We start from the raw sequence: 26,282 nt of genomic DNA on the forward strand, positions 1-26,282 counted from the left end.
TCATGTGGCTACATCTTAAATAATTAACTAATATTGTGCTGTACATACTTTTGCTCCACGTATGGCATATAAGACTGACAGATAATGTTGCATAGTGTTGTGTGTGTGAATACCGGAGTTAAAGGGCTGCTTAAGTGTTTTCTTTCAAAAAAGATTGAGAAGAATGAATCAAGAAAGAAAGCATGAAAATAGAAATAGAAAAGAGGGAGAAAAAAGCAATGAAAAAAAACAGGGGGAGAGACAATCAAAAGAAAGGGAAAGCCAATGAAGAGAGAAAAGTGAGAAAGAAGGAAGGAAAAAAGAGGGAATGTGATAAAAATAGTGAAATAAAGAGAGAGAGAAAATGTGTACCTAATTTTAGTGGTGGGCAGATATGTAGTAAACTTAGAAAATATATATATTAATACAATTAAAAAAAGAGGAACTGTCTAAGCCAAATATGATTCTCACTAATGTCAAACAGTAATATCCAAACAACACATTTCATATTATTTTAATATCTTTATTTCGTCAACAATGTGTACATTAATGTAACCTTTCCAATATTGCTCCAGTCAAAAAAGTGTCTCTTACCACCATTAGTGGTGTCCGTAACCCTGCTGGTGCCCTGCAGAGGTGGACTGAGGTGGAGAAGCAGGGCCGGTTGGGGCTGGCCCAAAATCAAGGGAGTGTGAGGTCTGATTCTACAAACCCTGAAGAGAAGGGGAAGAGAGAGTGTGTGTGTTTTGAAAGTGTTTGTGTGAAGGAAAGTTTGTCTAGCAAGTGTGTCTGTATAAGGGTAAGTAAGCTTGTGTCTAAGTATATATGCTAGGATGTTTGTGTGTATGGGTGGGCAGTCATATGTAAGGGCAAGTGTATATGTGTGTATCTGGACAGTATCCATTTGTACTTCTGTTTTGGGCCTTTTCGAAAGGGAATATAATGATTCAGTCTAATACATTTTAAATGAAGGGGAACTATTTCATATTGTTTTAGATTTAAAACATTGATAATGTCCTTTGTTGAGTACATTACCATGAACCATGTCCATGCCAATGCATGGTCAGTACCATGGACAGGGGTCATGACATGCAGGTCATTTACTGTTGGCTAGTGCACCATATAGCCACAGTGCCTCTATCCCTATGTACTAAACAGCGTGCGGAACTATTATGACAGCGCCACTCAGATAGCAGACAACAAGCAAACATAAATAAATACACAAAAAATCTCCTAGTGAGATTAGAAAATGATGTGCCACTGATGGTTACTGTTAATCCCCATTGGGTGTTTTGAATTAATTTATGTTCCTCTCTATAAAAAGGGCACAACAAATATTTCTTCACATTTAATGAATATTGCTGAATTTAGAGTTGTTTTGTAATGTGAAACAAGCCACACACAATGTTCATAGTTCATGACGCCAAGCTAGTGTCTCTACACATCCTGCATATGCTAAAAACATTTATAAAAAGGAAAATATTCCAGATTAGTATACTATATTCCATCATGTGCAATGTTTGTTTGTTTTATTTCTTACTGAAATGGTAAAAAAGAAGATATACTTATCATCGTAGTAAAATTCCTGAACTATCCAATCAAAACAAAAAAATATTTATGAGTTGAACAAAGTTTGTTTTCCTTCCTCAAAGAAGAAAATATTGTTTTGTAAATTCTAATAAATATATATTTTTTTATTGTTTCTGAATATTACAAAACTACACTGAATGGTAGATTATCTCCTCTATTATTATTATATAGCACCATCATATTCTGCAGTGCTGTACAATGGCTTCTTGCTTACTGATTAAATAAATTAAGACAGCTAAACGAAATATGATTTTTGCTTTTTGTTATTTCATATTCAGTTTATTTATTTATGTAGAATCGATATGGAAACATCATCATATGTTTTGAAATTTAACAAAACTTAAAAACCAACAAAGGAAGGAATGAAGCCTAATGCCAGGAGTTAGGTGTTAATATTTCGGGAAGGGCACAGGACACTTTCCCACGGGTGGGCTGGACCGTGACGTCACGATGAGTGGGCTGATCCCTGGAGCTCTGTGTATACAGATGCATTCTGCTGGGAGTCCACAGTTCCATGGGCAGTTGGTATCAGGGAGCTGCTGACAAGCGCAGTCTCCACTCAATACACCATCACAGATCGTGGAGTTGGGAGAGAGAATACAAACACTCACAATGGGGACAGGGGATTATATCTGCGTTACTATGAATGGAGGAGCGCCTTGGGGCTTTAGATTACAAGGTGGCAAAGAACTTCAGGAGCCCCTTCATGTCTCCAAGGTAAGATAAATCAAGTCTAATCAAAACTAAATACACATTTTGCTAGCAGAAAGGCAGGTGATGAGTTACCTTCTTCAGGAGGTGGTTGATTCTGAATGCTCTTTTAGTATCAGGAGGGGATTCACTGCCGCTGAAAGGGTTAATATGTTAGTGAATTAAAAGTTGGATGTGTACTTTACCATGACATGTACACATTGTATATGAACAGGTTTTGCTGCTGTTAAACTATAGATCCTATAAAAATAAACAAGCATGGCTGAGGGTGATGTGAGTTGTTGAACAACTGGTATTGGGGGTGCAGAGACTATCATAACAGGGATTTGTGGTTGTGAACTGGATCAAGAAAGGTCCCTGGTGCCAAATGCCTGTTCAGGGTTCTCAGTACAGAGAAAGGGGACAAATGAAGGGTTAGGCTAAAGACGATTTTCCCTGATTTTAGCTAAATGCATGGTCCAAGCTGGCTGCAAGAAATAAGTGTAGGTGTAGTAGGTTTTACATTTGGGAATATGCTAATGTTTTCTTTAATGGTGTGTGCAGCATGACGTCATTAAGATCAGCACACTTTGTTATGAGAGCATTCAACCTCTGGTATATATATATATATAATTCCAATAAGGAAAGTTCTGTGTAGTGGTTGTTTAATTTAAAAACCACAGAAGATTAGGAACTCCCTGGCAGCTGTACAGTGACAAGTGATGCTGCATCACACACAGTCACCCTCATAGCTGTGTGTTTGGGGTATATGGTGAATGAAGCAGCCTGGTAACTGTCCAGTCTCACTGCCAGGAAGGTCAGGCAGCTGCCTGGGGGGACTGGACCAAGGCAAGGGCAGCAACAGTCATCCCAGAAACTGCCCCAGTGCGTAGATTTGGTCCAGGACTGACCCTGTAAGAAGGATATAACCATAGTACAGACACATAGAATTTGACGGTGGATAAGAGAACCATTTAGCCCATTTTTCCTAAATTGACGTTAGTCTCAGATTCAGGATAGCGTTACGCCTATCCCAAAGCGTGTTTAAATTCCCTCACTGTATTAGCCTTTACCGCTTCTAATGGGAGTCTGTTCCACTTATCTACAGCCCTATTAGTAGAGTAAAACATCCTTACATGACATCTAAACTTCTGGTCCTCCAGTTTTAGACTATGGCCTCTTGTTCTAACATCCCTCCTCTAAAATATACTTCTTTCCTCTACTTCCCATTTTCTTCTTTACTCCAAGCTATACATATTGAGATCCCTTATACTTTCCTAGTATTTTTTTTACCCCCCAAACTGTCCACCATTTCCGTAGCCCTTTTCTGAACTCTTTCCACTAAGTCAAAACTGTAGGTTTATAGATGGGGCAAAAAAGGACCCATCCTTCATTCTGCAAATGGCCCATTTATGGGAGCAAGAGGTTAACAGTTCCAAGTTCCCACAGTGAATCATACACACGGTATCAAATACATTTAAACATATATATGCATTTTCAATATATCTTATTACTCATATAAGGACAATTAAAAATAGTAAATGTATTTCAGTATTACTCTTATATTTGTAATGAATGTAATCAGTTCTATGGAGTAATCAGCAAACATAGACAGTGAAATTCTGCCACCTAGTGAAAGCCGATATATTTAGTAGATAAATAATGTTAGTATATTGTAGGAAAACATAATAAAAGTGATGTAAAACTTGCTCCCTTTCACAATGTCTGTACCATTTTGCTTTTATATATATATATATATATATATATATATATACTAGTTCACCTTGTTATCTTTGTGGAGTAGTACAAATTAACTTATTTTGTACTAGTCCTACTAATTCTTCGAGGGACCCTTTTCACATATTTTCCGCAATAACTACCCATGGTCAGGGAAATTACAGATTCACATAAATCAGTTCTTCGTATAAGTGAAGTTCTATGACAAGCCACACATGCACAATATGAATATGTATTCATCAGTTTATAAAAATAGAAAACTGTGTCCTAAAGGGCTTTACTGGTTCCACAGAGTAACCCAGTTTGGGTAATTTGAAGTGCTGGTAAGTATGCAGAGCTAGTGACGCTTCACAAAAAAATTGCAGAGACTGGCTGAGAAATGAATTAAGAAGCCTAGAGAAGCTGACTTTGTTTAGACTAGAATAGGTATATGTTTTTAGAGGAGATATGATAGTATTATACAAATACATACAGAAGGAATACCAGCACCCTCTGATGACCTGTTCATTATTAGGACTTTACAAAGAACAAGAGATCATTCAGACTTAGAGAAAGGAATTTTAACTTAAAGCAGCAAAACGTACAGTTAGAACAATAAATATATGGATTTCACTACCTACAGAGTGCTATCATATTTAACTGATTCCTTTAACACTTTCTTGACACAAGGGTTTTACCCAACTAAGTATTTTTTTTTGGATATCTTTTTTCAACCAGCATTTCCCTTTTCCATGTTTAGCATACTTACACAAACGATATATTGTTTGTTCAAAGATATACTTTTTCCACAAATTAGGCCCCACAGATACCTCCCCAATTTATACTCAACAGCATCCCCTGAGTAGAATAGCCCACATTCATGACCCCCTTACATTTCATTAGACATTTTTTCTTATTTTTGTAGTTTGGATTGGAGCAAGAACATTTTTTAATGTATTTTTACAATTTGCCATATTTATTTATTTTAATTAACATTTCAAGTATTTTTTTTGAGTCTCACATTTTTTTGTTGGTCATGGTCATGAAGGTTTTAAGTACACATTTGATTGTTTTTTATTTTTTTGCAAAGAAAGATACAGACTTGATAAGTTATAGCTTGTTGGTCTAGTTAGAAATCAGCTTGCCATTTTGGAGTCAAGAAGACGTTTTCCCTTTTTGGGGCACAATTGGTAATTGGTTAAATGTGTAGTTTTTGCATTCTTCTGGGTCAACAGTAAGGTTGGACTTAATGCAGTTGTGTCTTTTTTTTCAACCAAAGTACTATTTTGCTCTGTTTGTAAATGTCTGAAGAACATTTTTTAGACTTAGTGTGTACATAAAGTATGTATTCCACATTGACTAGGATTTACATATCATACTCTTCTGGAAACATGCACTAAATTGGTCCCTCCCTACAGTATATCTGCTTGGAATGCTCATCAAGGAAATGGTAGACTTAAAGAAAAGCCATTACTTAATGTATGTAGTGTTTTGTAGAATGCAGATTTCAGCACTGAAAACTATAAATTCATAGAAGAGTAATTCCTTAATTGTGTTTATATTCTCCCTTTAGTCTCTGAAGTTGGCTTGGGTTCCTAATGTAAACCCCTAGGCATGTTTCTGCTTCACCAGATGGGATTGTGTCTACCTTAAGTATTACTTTATGTTTTTTTATGTCAAGCCGTACCTATTAAATTACTTTACCCAGTGCAATATGAAATAATTGAAACTATATGTTTTTAATTCTTTTTATAAGAGACAATGATCACATTATTCACCATGTAGCATGTTGTGTTAATTTACAACATCCTTTCTGGGGGATACAGTGTAAAGGAAATTACAGTTATAGTGGTTTGTTTTGCCAAGAGTATGTAATGTGTGCAATGAGAGAACTTTTACATAATTAATTATAGTATTTATCCAAATTTACTTTTGCTGTACATAGCATTTTTTTAGTCAAAGAAAAGTTATGCTTTGTGCACACATGTAAGAAGTCTGGTTTTACATAAACACGGTTATATTTTAGGCCCACACAGTATATTGTGCAGTAAAGAGAACGTAACCATGAAATACTTAGAGGTATGATTAGCGCATCTCTTTATTTTTTCTTACCAAAAAGGCAACTTCAATAAGAAGAATATAAACATAATTATGGAATGACCTCTTCTGTGAATTTATAGTTTTCAGCGCTAAAACATGTGTTCTACAAAACATTTAAAACAACATATAATGGCTTTTGTTTGAACATATTCTTTGAGTTATTTTCATTTTGTGGGTATTTCAAGCAGATTTGGGAAGGGGACCCATTAAGAACACTACTCAGTGAGTACTTTATGTAGACACCTAGTCTTGGCTTGAAAAAAAGGTCACCAGACATCTACCAACAAACCCCTCATGGTCAAGTGTGGAGAAGGTCACCAGCACAGATCACTTTTCTCTTCTCCTCGAACACTATGAGCAGAAATACTTGTTGAGACACAGGGTTATGACATCATGGGTCTGTGTCTCTGGGAAGCAGAGGAGAAGAGAGAGCTGTGTAGGAGGTGGATCAGATTTCCCTCATTTACACTAAGGGACAGCAGTTGCATTGTGGTTGTGACATGTTTTAAATCAGTCTTAGTTAAGAAAAGGTTGAGCCCTACTGGTGAAGACAACCAGGCTTTACTCTCTGTTATCTGTCTTCCTTACGTGTATCTCACTTCCATTTTTGTATCTATTCATATGTTTCATAACCGTATAGTTAGTCATACTAGGCTATTATTAAAGCTACCCCTCAGTGATTAAATTAGGCCTGTTAGTATTTGCTGGATAGGTATCATAGACTTGCGTGACTTATCCTTCAATATCCTATTCTGTAGGCGTGGGTGCTTCTTACCAACATGGTTGTGTAGTAATCTTGACATTTTCATACATCTATGACCATATATTACCATTTTTCCTCTGGCTTTTTTTTACCAAACAGTAATCATAAAAAGTCATTTACTGTATTTGTTGCCGTTTGTAACGGGTAATGCTCTCTCTTCATCTAGTATTTGTTGCAGCTTGTAACAGGACATTGCTCTCTTCATCCAGTACCTCTAGTTTAACTACTCGAAGCTGGAATTTGCCCTTTAACAGTGTCAGAGAGCCGTATGAGATATACGTCAACGTAACTGAAAATGTGACTCTTTTTATACTCAAACATTATTTAATAGTTGGTTTCATTGTTAGTTTCACGTTCCAGTGTCTTTGGCTTCCCACCAGCAAATGCTAAATGTCACATCAGCACGTCCAACTACTCATGTATTTACCCCTCTGGGATCAAAGTAGTGAGAAAAAGGATGAAGCCTTTAACAAAAATAAATTACAGATTTCATTTGTTGCCAAGAACATGTTATTATTTTAGTCAGGTTTTATCCTACCTTATTAGGATGTAAACCTGTACGCAATTATGGAGTAAAGGCTTGTTTGAGCAGGGCCCTCATCACCTTTTGTTTCTGTAACTCCAAATTGTTATGTGATGGACTGCTTGTTATGTCCTGTTTAACAATTGCACAGCGAGGAGGAATATGATGGTGCTATAATATCACATGTGCAGCAAATTCTGTTACTTTTGCGCGTCCATGTCACCTTCGATTTCATATATGCTTATTTTGATATATAATTAAAAAATACTACAATTTTTAGTCTAGCTATCCCCTTAATATTTTATGAAAAGAGGTTTGCAAAGCTTGTCTGTAATGTAGCTGTGACCATTCAGGTATATTTTTATATCGTCATCCAAAAACCAAATATACAGTACTGTGTATACCGTATAGGCCGCACCCTTAAAGTTTGGTGCTATTTTAAAGACAAATACACAGATATTCCACTCTGCCCCCCCATGATACGCTTTATGCCCCCCTGATAATACCACTCTCCCCAAACTTACCAATGCACCCCAAGACTCCCTAGTGTCTAGCGTGGGCTCAGCTCATGGACGTCTGCGCGCAACCTCCGCTGCCAGCACTTCTGCCGGGGCTTCTATGGTAGAGCACCGGAAGGTTATGTCATGCCGGTGCTCCGTTATAGACGCTCTGGCATAAGTGCTAGCAGCGGAGGTTGTTTATGCGCATCGCGCAGACATCCGCTGGCTGCCAGAGAGGAGTACACGAGTCCTCGTAGCAGCAGGGCTTGATGAAAAAGCAAAAAAATACCTGCCCGGCGCCTGGAACTGCATGTCCCGGGCGTCAGGCAATATGAATTACGCATCCCTGCGCTAAACCCCAATTATATGCCTATATTCGGGCCAATACGGTTTATTGTATATGTACCATTCAACATAGGAGTAATGGTTGCTGATAAAGGGCCTCTGTACCCCATGAAGATATTCCATTAAAAATCAGCTGTTTCCGGCTACAATAGTCGGTTATAACAACGACTACACTGTATTTCTGATCCAATGGGCAAATTTAGCTTTTCTTTCCAAAACATGGATATTTCTGAGACCCCAAATTTTTTAGTGTGTGTATATATAATATAGATGTATATACACATATATATATATATATATGTATGTAGATTAAGGTAGCCATGTCAGTTCAGTAGTGTAAATTTAAAAAGAGAAATGAGTAGTGCAATATAAAATAATACATTTTTATTGGGGTAACATTCCATTTTGAGGATAACCTTACCTCCCTAGTATTGCTTCTGACTTGACAAAGGCAGGTTTATATTCTCGAAAGCTTGTCCTTAAAATGGAATGTTAGCCCAATAAATATTATTTTATATTGCAATACTTTTTTTTACTTTATATAAATAATAAATATATGCTATATGAATACTATCAGTGGGGCTTTAGCCTGAAATGGTAAGGGATGTGATGGGAAATTCTGTAGATTTCAGACTCCTATTCGGGGGATGTGGATTAATATTTATTGACTGGGATAGTTATTCAATTACTCATTTAGGGTTTATAACTGCGCTTGAACTTTGCTTGTCTACGTTGTGTGGTAACTATAAAAATGATATTTTCAGTCCTATATTATTTTAAAATGTAATCTTGTTATCTTATATTATTTCAAGTTGTACAAATGTATTAATTACAATATTCAGATTTACTAAAATATTTGTTATTTTTTGTCCTCATAGTTTAAAAACACAATTACAGCGCTTTGTAATATTTTCAAGACACATTTTTGAAGATTTCATGTTTTTATATTCTTTCTTTGCATTGGGTCTTGAATTTACTTTTTTAAATGTTATACATACATCATTGTGTACTTATGCTGTCAGTATGATTTATTCTGTGCTATGTTCGCCACTTAGCATTCAGAAAAATACAATAAAATACATATTAGAGGAGATACTGTAAATACTATTCAACTAAGTACAAAAACAATGAATAAATGCCACTTTCTCAAAATATAGAAATATAAATCTTTTTAAATCTTTTAAAAGAAAGAGAAATTTTGGCTGGCATCGTATTAACATGTAGGAACAGGAAATGGAGCTTAGTTTGAAAAAGCCAATTCAAAGTGCAAGACAATTTTATAATCTATGATTGTTTTTTGTGTGCCTACTCTGGAACTTTACTTAGTTCATTAATGGGGAACCCCACCATTTAGTTTTACTAGTATTACAAAAGGAACAGGGGAGAGGCTGTCACTGTGGCCTCTCCCTTTTGCCTTTCTGCACCTCTCTTTGTGAATCTGCATGCGTTAATCTGTTAATTCTTCAACAAAAAGGGCAAAGCCATAGGGACAACCTCTCCCGTGTTGAGAAATTGCTCCAGAAGGCCTTGTTCACAGAGAGCTGATACAGAGAGAAGGGGGCGAAGAAAGAAGACAGAAGAACAAGAAGAGGCAAGAGAAGAAGCGGAGCTACGGGAAAGGAGACAGGGAGACGGAAGCAGTGAACAGAAAAGATATGGAGACATTGAGAGAAGGTGTGAGAGTGTGAATAAGAGTGTAAGTAATAGTGTGAGAGAGTGTGAGTAAGAGTGTGTGACAGTGTGAGAGATGGGGCGTAACTAGAAACCGTGTCCCCAAACAGCTTATCAGTTTCATCTTAGATCCCAAATAGCTTGTCTTTTCCCCCAAACAACTTGCTTGTGCCATCATTGACCCCAAACAGGTTTGCCTGTGCTGTCCCTAATCAGCTTGTCATCTGTTTTGGTATGTATGGCAAAGGGTTTGTGCCAGTCCAGGAAATAGGAGGATGTGGGGCTAGAGCCAAACAGGGGGCATATTAGAGCTTCAAATGAGCTGAAACATGCAAAAGGAAGTGACAAAAATAGTGTCAAAAATCAAGTTCTAACGTGAGCATTCCTGTGTTTCGTACTCTTAAAGTCACCCGCTGTACTGCATGTGGACCATCAAGCCTTTAGACAATTTACAGAAGGTGTTACAGGGTTATATGTTCCTTTATGTAAATAAGCACCAATTTATTTAATCAATAAATGTCTTAATAATTTAAGAAGCCCTTTGGCAATGGTCTGATTTTAAATTCAACAGCCAACATGAGTAATTTTCCTAGGCTACAGTTGCTATTTTTATTTTATTGTGTATATCCACATAATAATGTCTACATATATGATTAAGTTCAACAGACATGCATAAGCTTGGAATTTGGTCTTCTTGTGTCTGTACTGTCTCACTCCAAGCTTGTAGATGCATCATATACCACAACTGAAACCAGACATAAACCCTTAGAAATGTGATTTAGAGCAGGAATGTTAGTTTTATCAGAGTTAAAAAAAATAAAATAAAAAAAATAAGTAATATTTTTTAAGTATCATTATGTGGTTCTTATCTCTTAACGTTTATTATGTTGGTTAAGTAATTTATCTTCCAGGGCTCAATAGAGTTTCCGAAATATTATGTGTAGAAGGTTCTTGTTCAAGCAAAGGTTGCTCAGTAAAAATGTTTGTGATAATTGTAAAATACGACTAAATAATCAAAATTCTGCGTTGGCAACTGATGCAAGCCCTTCTTTCTTGAAAACGATGAATGTACTCTCTAAGGATATATAATACTCTTCAAATGTGTGCGTGCATCTACTATAGTTAATGCATAAAGAAAATGCTTATTTTTCCCCTTTGGTAGAGAAACTGTGATATTTGAGGTAAAATCCTAGTTTAGCACTGAACACTATCCATGACTTATGGTGTCTATTTTAAATTCTGATTTAAACTTGGCGGATATTTTTTTCCCAAATCTGTAAAAAATAATGATCTAATAATATATATGTTCACAAAAGAAAGAAAGAATGAATGGAAGAAAGGTGATTTCACTGATTTATAATGCTGTATATATGTGGAATAAGTAGGATCAGTGATATGTTACAAAGCTTCTTTAGGGCTGTATTAATGTGGCGAGAGTCCTTAAAATTAATTAGTTTAGTTTAGTTTACTACACAAACATATTATAAAAGTTCACTGCCACGGTACCTTTAAAAGAAAATGAAACCGAGATAATCAAGTACATCTACCAGATTATTTCATGTAACAAGTAAAAAAGTGTTGTGGGAATTGAAATCCTAGTTCAGGAATGAGCCTGGAATGCATTAAAATGTGTCTCCAGCTTCTCCCTGTCTGCTTCTCTATCTAACAGCTAATTTAGCATGCTTCTGAACTGCTTTTCCAAAAATATTTCATCCAGGCATCTGTACTCACAACACTCTCTGTAGATGCCTATGAGGTATATTCAGGAATTACCTCACTTTTCTAGCACGGTAATGGCAACATTTTAAATTACGATCTAAATAGATACCTTACATTGACCTCTATAGCTGTGGGCCAAAATGTATCATTGTAGCTGATCATCACCATATTACAACCTTCCCACAAGCTTCTTAAAACACACCATTACTTTTACATTTTCATATCCAAAGTTTATTCTGCTAAAAGGAAATTGGCTCTGTATTTTAGAGCATGTTCAATGCCTGCTGACAGTGCTTCCACGTTTAAAAATATCTATGTGTCCATCCATTCTTCATTAGATTGCAAGGGCTTTAGTAGTCTTCTGGTGCCCAAAAGCAAATATAGCGCTACCATATAGGTCTATCAAGCTGTTTTCTAAGGGACTTCATAGAGGATGAAGAGAGGAGACTTTATTCAATTTGGAAATAGATTCATGTTTTTGACTTTTAGGTATTTTTCTTTATATGAAATTTGTATATTAGTTTGTGGATACTTTTGTTTTTTACTATTTGTGCTTAATTGTGCCCTGCTAAATCTTTTGCCATAGTCCGTGCCTCCATTCACTGGATGGTGTATTGACTATGAATCTAGTTGTGTTTTTATTCTTGGAGAAGATTTGACTTATAACCTGGGTTCTGAAAACCATAAATATGATAAGGGGAGCCATTGCCTCTATAAATGATGGAAGATATCCCCCCATTTATCATGTGACACGCAAGAAGTTGGTAAAATCTTAATGACACAAAAAAGTCAGAGTCAAAACAAACCATGAATGCGATAAACCTTGGTTATCCTCTGCCAATAAAAATTAGGGATAAACATGAAAAAAAAGTATGGTATTTTTGTCAGCTATTACATAGACACCCCAATAAAGCATACAATGCTGGCAGTACTATATTCTGTTGTATAGAAGACAGGGGAAGGAGCGAAAACACAGTTTAAAATAAGTATATTGGTTTATCATGCATTATTGTTGTAGATAAAGTATCCTGCCATTTAGTTTAATTCAGTCATCAGATGCTTCAACATTTTTGCTCTTTTTTTTTAATAAAATAATTATTTACATTATTTTTTCAAAGTTTGCATTTCAATTCCAGGACATTAGACCTAAAGCTGTGTCTGAAGTGAGAAATTAATAAAGGTATCAACACATCACAGCAGCTGTGTTTCTTTTACCCAGCCGGTCTTAAGCCAGTTCGTACAGGCAGTGCAGTTTGTTATGATGACATACCTACTCTGGCCTCTGTGCAAGACCTGGATTTCATCAGTCTCCATGCTGTTCATCACGCAGAATGCCATAACTCATTATTCATACATCTTTTTTTCCCAAGTATAATATTTCCTATGAGACTTTAAGCAATGTTTCCCATTATTTGCATGTAGGCCCTTGACCTGTTCACATGTGTACATGATCTACTGGTTTAAAAGCACATTAATATGATAAAACAAACATATTCTACTATTTTTGTTTAATCTATTTTTGTCACCTTCAGGCACTGTAGATAAGTAATATGACACTTCTTATATACATAGTTCCTACAGTTACCATTGTGCTGTCAAAGAGGAAAAATCATCACCCCCAATACCCCACAACAAAGCCATGTTTACACATTGTTTATATTATGCCATCACACTTGCCAAGATTTGCATACCAGTGGTTAAATACACACACACACAGCAGTTGCACACACTAACATTGAAGAGGTTAGCCACACACACACACATAAAAGTTACACTTCAACATTATAGATGTTAACTAGAAACATATTCAAGTTTTGTGTTCCACACATAGCAGTTTGGGAACTCCAGCACTGAAGAAAAGGGCATTTAAAAAATGTATTGGACAGACATATGGCCACTCGGAATTCAAAATGAGACCAAGGACTGATTGAGGTTTAAGTGTTCACAGCAGGAAAAATCACTAGCGAACGCATACGTAAAGTTATATTACCTGACTGGTGCAGGCACTAGAGCTGGGTCTTGTCCAATAAGGCTTCCTGGTTGCTGTGTGCACATTCTGTGATTATGGGTGCGTGTGAGCTGCCAACTCCATAGCAACATACCATCAGAAGGTGACTTTTTAATCATTTAACCCCTTAAGGTTGTCCTTAAACCCATTAATGAAAATGCATTGTTGTGAACGGGTTAAAGAGACGCTCCAGCCATCATATGAACTTTAATGCATATCATAGATGTGCGACCCCTTTAAATTCCCATCGTGTTCCTTTTTCAAATGGATAGAGTCATTCTGCAGGGTACCTCCATTTACATGTACCCCTTTCCCCACCCTCCAGCTCTTTTCCATGCAGGAGATGTGTTCTTGCACGTGAAATACTCACCTCCAGTCAGCTCGAGAGTTTGTCAAACTCTGACAGCAGGGGACGGTTTATACCCCATGTGAATGCGCGACAAGCGCTCCCATTAATTTCATTGAGTGCTTCCCTGCCACTTGAGCAGCCAATCAGCGGCACAAATTGTCAGCCCACAGAGGAGTAGAGCAGCTACAGCATCGGGGATGCAACTTGAAGATCAAGTAAGTGTTTTTCTGCATGGGCAGAAAATGCACCCATTGATTTCAATAGGAGCACTTTACTGTCCCCGATTAGCTAATTCAGGCAGCCAATCAGTAGCAAGAATCATAGAACTATGGAAGAGGATGAGGGCAGCTGCAGGGCTACAGCTTCTACCTCATTTAACTGCCTTTTTCAGGGTTTTTTTTTTAAAGAAATATATTAACGTGTCTAACCTTATCTTACCTACTGCTCACCAGTCAGTTAATAAATCATGTCATGTGTTTTAAGTGCTTTAGTAGATATGTTTATTACTATGTCTCCAAAAGTTCCATTGTTGTTATATAGTCCTGCAATTGTTTAATGTTCAGTACAATAAACATACAATATTAATAAATTAACCTAGAGTTAAAAATTCAACTAGAGAGAGAAGTCTTTCAGTGAGTATTCATACTATATTTAAAATATTTTTAGAAAAACCTATGGATATGGGTTTTTACTGTTCTTGGGAGATAACCTACACAAAATAGTATTTTTTGTGGTGCTAAATATTGTGCTATACAGTACTTGACCTGAAATAAAAAGCAAAATGTCATTTACGTGGGTACACTAAACTCAAAAAAAGTTGAAGTTGAAAAACCGTGGTTGAACAATCAGCAAAGCTAGCAATAAAGTCCAGTATTAAGGATAAAAAAGGTTAAATAAGTTAAATATTTATAGTATTAAAATATCTTATAATTACCTCATAATGATAACTCGGCCCATATGCTGTTGAGTGATTATATTGCTCAGTTGTAAGGTATGCATTTGTCCTTGGCAGGCTTTGCCTGATTATTGGGAAGACCAAGCCAATGCCATGGCTAGCTTGCTGATATAACATGATTCCTGAATCGCTGGACATGATATGAGGAACAGCAGTTTTTGGCAATACTTCACCTTGTTTAACCAAAAGTATTGGGCACTGGGGCACAGTTATTCAAGAACAGAAAAGGGTCTTCTCTAAACTGCTGCCACAAAGTTGGAAGCTTAGCATTGTCCAAAATGTTGAAAGAGACATACCAAGACATTTTGGAGAATGCTATGCTTCCAACCTTTATTGCTGTTATAGCTGCAAAGCGGGGACCAACTACATATTAAAGTCTATGTATTTAGAATGCAATGTCAAAAAAGCCCCTGTTTGTGTAATGGTCAGGTATCCCAATACGGTTGTCCATATAGTGCGTGTGTGTAATTATATATACTTCACATGCAAATAATTGTTTTGCTCCTTTAACTCCAAATAGTTCTGAACAATATCACCCAAGAATAGCCATACAAAGTGCCCTAGAAAATGTGCATGCACATACAGAAATACCTTTACTTCTTGTCTCCTCTGTTACATGAAGTGGCAGCACTAAATGTAACATTTAGCTTGCAGGCTTCCTCAAGTAACCACACTCTACTCAAGTAACCACTTGGTACTATTCCAGTGTTGAGAGTACAGACTACAGGGATGCAGCTGTGCCCAAAAGATAAGTTTCATACCTGTAGAGGTACAAGATTTGTCTTATTTGGACATGCTTACCGATAAAGATCCTGGCCATATTGGGAAACCTGACCATACACAATGGGCAGATAACATTCTTGACATCAGAGGAGATAATCAGGCCTTGGACTGGACTCAGCATTTGCTATACACCAGTCCTATATGGTAGGACATCACAGAAGCTGCCAAAGCTCGGTACTGATGAGCTCCTACAGAGTGTTAGGCCCTTGGCTTACTCCATGTCTTTTCTTGAATACTGAATAATGCTACTCTGAATCTTCAAACATGCTATCTCTACAGCTTCCTACCATAGACACCCGGGAGCAGGAGGCTACCCTAGGTATATACATTTTTCCTTTTTTCGAGCATTCATTTTCTTAACTAAAATAACATTGTGAAGCGCCAAGAGGTCCATGCGCTGCTCCCTTTATTAATCTGTTGGTACATTCCAAACGAAGTAGGTAATGAGAAACTAGAGACTGTATATCTGTAGATAATGAAATGACTGGAAAAATGGTAGTTTATCATGCAATAAAAATGGTTTGCTGTTAAAGCACTTACAGAATACGGGAAATTGAGTCCAAAATACTGCTGGTTATGACGAATTTCATTTTTCTTTTAACTGTAATTAAATTTATAACAGTTTGTGGTTTGATCAGTTTAATAATTATTCCATAGTGGTGTGCAATGCATTTCTCATCTGCGTAAGAGTTAAGTTATTGGTATTCAAAGCTTTACGGGTATATACATATATTGCCAATCTTAAAGGTAACTCACAGAAACACTAACACTTCTCAATGCATCTTCTTGCTTTTTTAATGTTTCCCAGTCCCAAGTCATCATTGATTTCTACTTCATTGATGGGAGTTTTCTCTAAGATGGACAATCAGGTTTATCAGTATGTTTTTATGTGTCTGCCTCATATACAGTATTTTATGGGTGGTGAGAATAAGCCTTAAAATTCATAAGATACCTTTCAGTTTTTTGTTCCTTATATTACCCATATATGACACATAATGTAAGCGGCAGGAACCTGCACTTCTCTTACTGACTCACGCTTAGCTTTTTATCTCCTCAATTATATAGTCTTGTGTTTACATTGTTGCTGAAATCAGGAAATAGTGAGGAAGGGTGGTTAGCTTTGTGCCCAATGGAAAATCATGATATGTTTCAACGAATACCTTCTGTTACATTCCATATATTATCCACAAATGTATGTATTTATTATGTCAGTTACACCATTTAGTACTCATTCTATTTTCTTTTAATGTAGGTAAATAATATGAAAATTATCATTGATATTAGGGCTGAAACAACTAATCGATAAAATCGATAATAATCGATTATGAAAATCGTTGGCAACGAATTTCATCATCGATTAATCGAATCGATTTTTATCGATTATAAAAAGAGGGGTTTTTTTCAGAGCAAATGCTCTGAAAAACTCCTCTCCTTATAATAATCCGATCTCAAACAGAGATCGGATTATAACACCGGAATCCAGATCCCCCGCAACGCCGGCCGGTCTCTCACTTCCGTCTCTCTCCCCCCTCCCATACACCCCTCTGACTCCTCCCCCTCCCATACATCACTCTGCCTCTCTCCCGGCTCCGTTACTGACAAGGACTTTCACTGCAGCTTCATAGAAGCCACAGTGTAAGTGAAGTGCAGTAACGGAGGCTGTCTGTGCGATGCAGACACTCACAGGCTGACAGAGAATCATCATCTCTGTCAGCTGGTGGGGGTCTGCATCGCACAGACAGCCTCCGTTACTGTCAGTAACGGAGCCGGGTAGAGAGGCAGAGCGGTGTATGGGAGGGGGGAGGATTCAGAAGGGTGTATGGGAGCCACCCTCCCATACACCACTGTGGCTCCTCCCCCCCAGAGAGGATGATTTTCTGTCAGCCTGTGAGTGTCCGTTACTGCACTTCACTTACACTGTGGCTTCTATGAAGCTGCAGTGAAAGTCCTTGTCTAGTGAAGATCCATTGCTGACAGGAGGCAGAGTGGAGTATGGGAGGGGGAGGAGGCAGAGTGGAGTATAGGAGGGGGAGGAGGCAAAGTGATGTATGGGAGGGGGAGGAGCCAAAGTGATGTATGGGAGGGGGAGGAGGCAGAGTGGAGTATGGGAGGGGGAGGAGCCAGAGTGGAGTATGGGAGGGGGAGGAGCCAGAGTGGAGTATGGGAGGGGGAGGAGCCAGAGTGGTGTATGGGAGGGGGAGGAGGCAGAGTGGAGTATGGGAGGGGGAGGAGGCAGAGTGGAGTATGGGAGGGGGAGGAGCCAGAGTGGTGTATGGGAGGGGGAGGCGGCAGAGTGGAGTATGGGGGGGAGGAGCCAGAGTGGTGCATGGGAGGGGGAGGAGGCAGAGTGGAGTATGGGGGGAGGAGCCAGAGTGGTGTATGGGAGGGGTAGCCAGAGTTGTGTTTGGGGGGGTATTATGAATTTCAGGGAATATAGGGGGTATAAGGCATATCGATATTAGGCATATCAGGGGGTCATAAAACATCTGGGGGTAAAAGGTATATCAGGGGACTCAGTTGCATATCACTGGCATATAAGGAGTATAAGGCATATCAGGGGAACAGTGGAATCTGGCATATAAGAGGTATAAGGCATATATGGGGGCAGAGTGGCAAGCTGGGGGTCTGATGTGCATAACCAGTTTGGTAAATAAAAAAAATTTAAATAAGGCTTTTTTTCCTCATAGTTTTTATTAAATATGAAAAATAGTTAACATATGAATTAATATTTACTAATAACTTTGTATTAAAACCTAGTTTGAGAAACACCGTGTTTGGGTTCTTGTAGCTTTTATTATTATGTCAGTAAAATAAGAAGGTGAATAGAGAGAGTCCATTGCAATAAAGAGATGAAAGTGTAAATTGTATGTTTTTTATTACATTATTTTAAATTTCAAAAAATTGCATTTTTTTATCCGATTAATCGAAAAAATTATCGGCCAACTAATCGATTATTAAAATAATCGTTAGTTGCAGCCCTAATTGATATTTTATTTTGTATGGACAGATTCCGACACAGTCTCCACTATGGGGCCTTTTACATGACATGTAGTGCCTTACATTGATACTGAGCTAGAATCTGAAAAACTAAACTGAACATTTTTTATTTTTTTTTTAAATGTAGTAGCAAAAGTGATAGATGTTTGTGGGTGCTGGAATAGATGATGGCTTTAGTTAAGATGTTAAGGGAAACATACAAGTTGTAACCCTTGGAAATAAGGCTCATTGCCCTTACTGAATTCTGGTTGACAGTACCCTTATTTGATTTGGACCCTAGCTTTACGTGAACACGGGGCGAGATGTCATGTTTCACAGTATTTTTCACACATTCTGTTGCACCTTTCTATAATATGCAGCACGCATTATCTATACAGATTCTTCCAAGTTAAAGGGACAGTGTAATGTACCTGACACCCCTCTAAAGAAGAATGCTTATTAAAACACTGGGAATACTATAATATGAATTACAAAAAGGAAAATATAATAAAAATAAAGCTGACACAGAATAGGCTACCCTCCATGATTTAACTCTTCACAGCACTGATTGGCTGGTTGAAGCAGAAAAGTGTCCCCATTGAAATAAGTGCCTGAAAATGTGGCGGGGTAAAACATGTGAGGTTAGGTAGTTTGCACGGCATATATAAGTGTACATGCAGGGGTGATGTGTGTACATAAAGATCAGTATATAAGTATGTTCAGGGATGATATGTACATGTATGTATCAGCGTCAGTGTATGTAAGCATGTGTACAGCGGTGTGTCCCTTGGTTGACAGGCTCCTTCAAAATAGACAGCGACCAAAACGGTCCTATATATATTCGGCAATTCAGAATAACATTTAATCTCTTGGAAGGAAAAGTCACAAACTGAAAAGTTTATTGTGACTTTGATTGTTATTGATTAAGTTAACTGGTTGTAGAAGTTATGTTGCTAGTCTTGAAAATGTCTCTTGGTTTATAAATAAAAAGTTTTAAGAAACAGAGTTATATAGAGTCATCGTAAAATGTTTGATGTATATTTATGCACCGCATGTTACAGGGCAGTTTTGTTAATAGCTTTTTGGTGGGGAGATCTTGGAAACTGCCATCGTTGGATGACTGAATTCTACCTTTTCCTTAATGCTAATAAAAACAGAAATAATTAGCCTCAACATAACCTCTACCCCCCCCCCAACATTCTTTGTTCTAGTTTAGCACATTTAATTCTAATCATAAAAAGAGGTGGTGATTGATTTAGGATAACTGCATAGAATATACAAATATTTTTAACACAGCCAAATCGTTTTGAGGTTGCATAATTAGAATGATTGTACCCAATCCAATGAAATGTTTATTTGGGAACAACTTTGTGCTGCTTGGCTGCATAATTAAACTAAACAATAGTCAGCGGAATGTATAACTTTTAAGCACAATATGTAAATATTAATACCTTATTTTTTTACGTGTCCATCGGCTGACTTACTGTATAAAAAAGCAGCATACTAAGTTGTTAAAGTTACAGTAACACTGACCCTGGGTAAGCAGAATGCTTGCATCAATAAGTACAAAGCTGGCTAATCACAATGCAAGATATAAGTAATGAGACATTCAGCAATAGGCAGACTATAGGCATAAGCTATGCATTTTATTCATATTACACTATAGGGGGTTTATTTGTTTGGGTTACACAAATTCTAAGGATCACTTTTGCCAAGTTTACTTTTTTAACAGTTCTTTACACTAAAAACACCCAAGTAATAAAAGTGTATATGTGTATACTATGGGAGAAGCCATCTTAACATCATCTTCGCAGGATCTGCATGGTTATGTCTCCTTATTCATTTTTAAAAATTCTATCCTAAAAAATATAAAGCTTAAAAATATCAGCACTGAAAAATGTGTTCCAAACAATAATTTTCAAATTATAAATTCATCAATTTTAACAATTCAAATATTATAAAGAACATGAAATTCCTCTGAAAGAATCTTCGATCGGGTATAGTAGCGATCTATGTGTAGGTATTCCTCATAGCTATATCATTTATTATACTGTATCTGCTCTCAGCTTGATATATATTGTGTTCTGATTCACCGTTCAAAATGTCTGTAGCTAATTTTTACTTAACACTATGAAGAATATAAGAAAGCATGAAACGACATGTGTGCATTATTTCTTGTACCCGTTTTGATCTTTGAAGCCTAAAACTGTACGCATTTACATGTGTCTGAAGGAATGTCTCTGTAAAGGTCATCAATCATTTAAAGAAAGGTTATACTTTGAAAAAAAAGATATAATTACTTTCATAAAATGCATAGTGTTTTTGGTTGGTTAACAGCCATTTTGATGTGTGCCATTAAAATCCAATGATCTATATCCAGGTCAATAAAATATCTTTTTGATTAGCCAAGCTGGTTTTCAAAATAAACCTTTTATCAGAAGTTGGTAAAAAAAAAGCTGTTTTAGTAGAGAAAACTTCTACTAAAGGTTTCATGTAAGGGAAATTTTGAGAAAGCCTAATTGTCTTTTTATGCACTTTAACTCATATGTTTTTGGCTAGGACATGTTCGTATCTTTATCATATTGAGTTTAGCTTTGAGTTGAGAATTTTTATCACACATTGGTTAATACCAATGATTTTTGGACTGAGCTAGAATTAGGATTTGTGATAAGCATTTGATTTATGATGGGTTTTTTTGATTTGGGTCTGCTTAAGTTTATCATCAACACATGTCTGATATTCTAAAATGCAAATGGGCAATTAATTTTATAATTACATGTTGTTTATAGAATACCAGCAGATTCAGAAGTGCTATTACAATGAGGAAGAACACAAAATTAACAATCACATTAAAACTGACAATATCCAAGTTAACAATTACATTAAAAACATACTGATAAGGAAGAAGCCCTGCTCTTGCCCCAATAAAAAATAGGACAATCAAATTAATCTTGATTAATAAGAAAATGCTTATTCACTTCAATAATCGCCTGGTGACCTGGTAACGGTTAACATTTATAATGCTTTACTGACAAAAACTTTGTTGCTTGACTTAAAGTTGGCTCTTTATTTACACATGTAATAGATTCATTTTTCTGTTGGCAAACATTTTTTTTCTCCAACAATGTTTTGGGTTCTGATTTTCTTTTTATATGAATAAAAAGGCATTGGGGTGGGCTTTGTAGAACCGTGAATTTTAAGAACCTCATAAATCATTGTAGATATACTTTTAACTTCGACACAAATAGGCCGCGGACTGTACATATCCCTGGATCAAGCTCTTTGTAGAAAAGGCCAAGTTCGTGGTAATGCTATTTTGATAAATTGGCCTGCTTTGTGCACTGATGTCATAATTGCACAAAGCTGTCTTAAATGATGCTTTGTAGTTCTCTTCAGCTCTACAGTCATTGAAGCGCATTATTAAACAATCTTTGAACCACATAAGCTGTTAATCTGTACTATAAAAAAAATCACTGTAGTTAAAGAAAGAATGCAGTCATACTAAAAATAAAAGTCCATTTTCTGCTCTTTCCATTGTGATGATTTACCTGCCAACCACCCTTAGTGCACGTTTGTACAGTAATTACATTTTATAGTAGAGATAATCTCATACACCAATGGTCAAGAGACCATAATTTCACAGTAACTCAGCATATTGCTCAGTGATGCACAATGTTAACTAGATAAATGAAAAAGCCTGACAAGAGGACAAAGCCGGAAGACCAAAATTGACTCCCCCTTCCAACCTTTTAATGTCTTCTGTACGCTTTTGTAATATACTCTTTTGTAAGATATGTGTTCATATTTGCATTGCAAGAGAGCCTAATTCCCAATATATCCCTTACAAAAAATTACTGCAGTTTTTTCTGAAGTAATACTGCAGTTTTTTGGACATGAAAAAACTGCAATACTGCACTTTTACTGCAGTATTACTGCACATTTACTGCATTTTTTTTTATACTGCAAACCTACAGTTGTACTTCAATGTACTGCAGCTTTATTGCATTTGTACTTCCGTACAAAAATAACTGCAGTAAAACTGCAGTACAGTGAAGTACAAATGCAGTAAAACTGCAGTAAATGTGCAGTAATACTGCAGTAAAAGTGCAGTATTGCAGTTTTTTCATGTCCAAAAAACTGCAGTATTACTTCAGAAAAACTGCAGTAATTTTTTCGTAAGGGTAATGACAAAATAAAAAGCCAATACTTCATATGGACATTCTAATTCTTCCTTTCAGAGTTAACCAGTATTTGAAGAACATACCTTATGCCTATCCCATGCTTGCTTAAACTGAGTTGAAGGTTTATGCTGCATGACCCCACAGAAAAATAAGGAAAAGAATCAGATCACTGAAAAATATATACACCGATCAGCCATAACATTATGACCACCTGCCTAATATTGTGTAGGTCCCCCTTTTCCCCCCAAAAACGGCTGACCAATCGAGGCATGGATCCACTAGACCTCTGAAGGTGTGCTGTGGTATCTAGCACCAAGATGTTAGCAGCAGGTCCTTTAAGTCCTGTAAGTTGCAAGGTGGGCCCACCATGGATACATCCTGGTGACATGTGTTCTCCAGGTTAAGTGATGCACACACACCTGACCATCCATGTCATGTAAAAGAAAATGGGATTCAGGCCAGGTCACCTTCTTCCATTGCTCTGTGATCCAGTTCTTATGCTTATGTGCCCATTGTAGGAGCTTTCAGCAGTAGACAGGGGTCAGCATGGACATCCTGACTGGTCTGTGGCTACATAGCCCTATTTGCAATAAACTGTGATGCACTGTGTGTTCTGACACCTTTCTATCAGAACCAGCATTAAGTTTTTTAGCAATTTGAGTTACAGTAGCTTATCTGTTTGACCACATGGGCCAGCCTTCATCCTACACATGCATCAATGAGCCTTGGCTGCCCATGACCCTTTTGTCGGTTCACCGTTTGGACCACTTTTGATAGGCGTTGACCACTTCAGACCGGAAACACCATACAAGAGCTGCCGTTTTGGAGATGCTCTGACCCAGTTGTCTCACAATTTGGCCCCTGTCAGTCACTCAGATCCTTATATTTGCCCATTTTTCCTGCTTCTAACAGGACCCACTGCCAGGCGCCATGATACTAAGATTATCAGTGTTATTCACTTCACCTGTCAGTGGTCATATTATGGCTTATCTTTTTACCTACTGTTTCCTGATTATAGGTAACCTCTAGATATTAGGCTGTCATGTTAGAAAACTCCTGCACTAGAGTAATGTTTTTTGTACTACGCTACAGAATAAAGATCATGTTCCTCGAGTACTTCTAATGCTAAATTTAGATTACAAACATACATGGAAATAGTTGTTGCAACTGATGTGTGGTATGACGGTTAAATCCTAAAAATCTTTCTGGCAAATAATTTATACTCAAAAAACAATTGCAGTTTTGTGCATTTGCTGCAGTTTTTAAACCAGCAACATCTTTCAATATCCCCCCCCCCGAGTTGCCTTTTCTTTCCTTTTCCTTACAGTGAATCATATGGATGTCTGTTTAACTTTTGCCTGATCGTTGTTGTAAAACTTGGAAGCCGTAAGGGATTACACACAGGGAGTAACTCACTCTAAATGTCTTTAAAAGTACAGAGAAGTAAACAGCGGATTTTAATGAATACAGATGTGGTCCCTTTGCTGGTGGTGGCTGATTTAAACAGACATGAGTAGGAGGTTTATCTCTAAAACGGCTACGATTTCCATAAAAGGAGGTTGGTTCTTTTTTTTTTGTTTCTGCCTTTTTTTTTGTTTCTGTTCTCAACCTCTGAAACACTGGCTACAAACTGGGAATTTTTATCCTATGAGTCAGTGCGAAACCAGAACCTTGGTAAATGAAGATATCTTTGGAATATGGGAGAAACAAATACACATAGGAACAAAACATGCAAAATGCTCAGACCTTCTTTTAAGAATAATTTTTCATCACTGCATAGTTAAAAGCTTTTCCTCGTGCGGAGATTCCTGATGTGGTCTAATGTATATATTTTGGGGTTTTATTTGGAAAGATACATTTTAGTGAACGGCGTTTAACCTTGAACGTATGGTTACATCCACAAAAACAGGGTCAACATGGCCCTTATAACATACCAGTACGCCCAGCTATTCTTCACCTTTCAGTAGAAGCCAACATTGCTGTTAAAGCCAGTGTAACAGCACTCTGTGCATGCACTGGTTCACTGTTACCATTTAAATTCTGACACCCATTGGAAGGGGCCAGGCTCTGCTGGGATCTCTGATAACTGACTGACTGATTGCTATGGAACCCTTCTTGCTTATCACAGTGTGATTGGTATATATAGGGAAAAATATTTAAAATATTCATTGAAATCTAAAAAAAAAGAAAAAATATTTGGTTTAAAACAAAAAGGTATAAAAACTTCCCCAAGGTGATCTCTATCCACATGGCATTTGAATAGAATATCCAAATCCAAAAATAAGGAAGAAAAAAACATTAAAAAAGCAAAGCAAACAGCAGTGGCACCTACAATGTAAAAGAAATCGAAGACTTTTATCTATTTTATTACATGATTTTTTTTTACATATTAGCGCTAATAATTAATGTTTTGAAAGAAGGCCTTGCTTGTCCTGAAAAATGTATGATAGGAAAAAAAACCTTGGTCACGGCGGGTTAAAAAGTGTCCTAATCACCATAGCAACCAATGTAAAAGGCTAGTTGTAAACCACAGCCCCCTCTGCTTTTTTACTTTTACAAAAGCCTCATAATGAAAATTAATGAATTTTATGTATCCTTTAGCTCCCGATAGTCACACAAGCCTAGATAATTTTTCTAGCCCTTACTCCAGTGTATAACCTCTACTATAAGCCTAGGCATGATGAAGGAGTGATAACATGGATTGCCAGCTTGGTTTCTAACTATATGGATGGGAATGTATGCCATTACGGGAGGAGAAATCATCTCTGATTAATATACTTATATTTTTTTCTAGTGTAAAACTTATATGGAATGTGCATTTACATTATTACAGTCTTTACCAATCACATTTTACTGTATCCACGTCTGGTCAGGTCCAGCTGTTGTGTCAAAGTTTTGCTCACTAAATAAATCACAGTTCCGTAACAAGTCTTTTCAAATTCCCAAAGTATTACTGAGCTGGAGTGCTTCTACAAATATGGGTATTCACTTATCTTTTACGACCTAGTGCTTAATGGGGTTACAAATTAATGGGGTTACAAATTGAAAAATTCTACATACTTTACAGACTTCTTGGTGCTTATTACTGCTTTTTGTAGGCTTTTTCAATACACTGGTAGACCATACACTAATGTTTACAAAAGCAGTCAAACTAGCAATATTTTTCATTCATAAACCTTTTCTAGAACACATGTGTAAATGATAAACATAATTAAACATAATTCATCCACAGCACACAATGAAAAAATATAAAAATAATAAATGTATCTGATGTGTTACTTGGAGTTTATGCATTGCTGCAATGCTGTTTGCTCCTGGTTTTTGAGTTATCTCATACTGGTTTGAGGAAGCATAGCGAAAATGTGTTATTGAGATAAATCCTCTCTGTTTTGCAAGATATTACTTATATTAAGACCTTGGTTATATAGAATTAC

General features: G+C 36.9%; 1 protein-coding gene across 1 annotated transcript in view; it reads left to right on the forward strand.

Annotated features, from left to right (window-relative positions):
• The first annotated feature begins 2,181 nt into the window (after positions 1-2,181).
• Positions 2,182-26,282, forward strand: part of LOC149289363 (synaptopodin-2-like) — a 100,628-nt gene continuing 76,527 nt past the window's right edge. Inside the window, exon 1 of the mRNA XM_089490744.1 lies at positions 2,182-2,286. Within this exon, the coding sequence (XP_089346870.1) occupies positions 2,182-2,286 (105 nt within the window). The remainder of the gene's footprint in view (positions 2,287-26,282) is intronic.

Source organism: Sceloporus occidentalis, unplaced genomic scaffold, assembly GCF_023333645.1.
Source record: "Sceloporus occidentalis isolate IW3139 unplaced genomic scaffold, rSceOcc1.0.p SCAF_46, whole genome shotgun sequence".
NCBI lineage: Eukaryota > Metazoa > Chordata > Lepidosauria > Squamata > Phrynosomatidae > Sceloporus > Sceloporus occidentalis.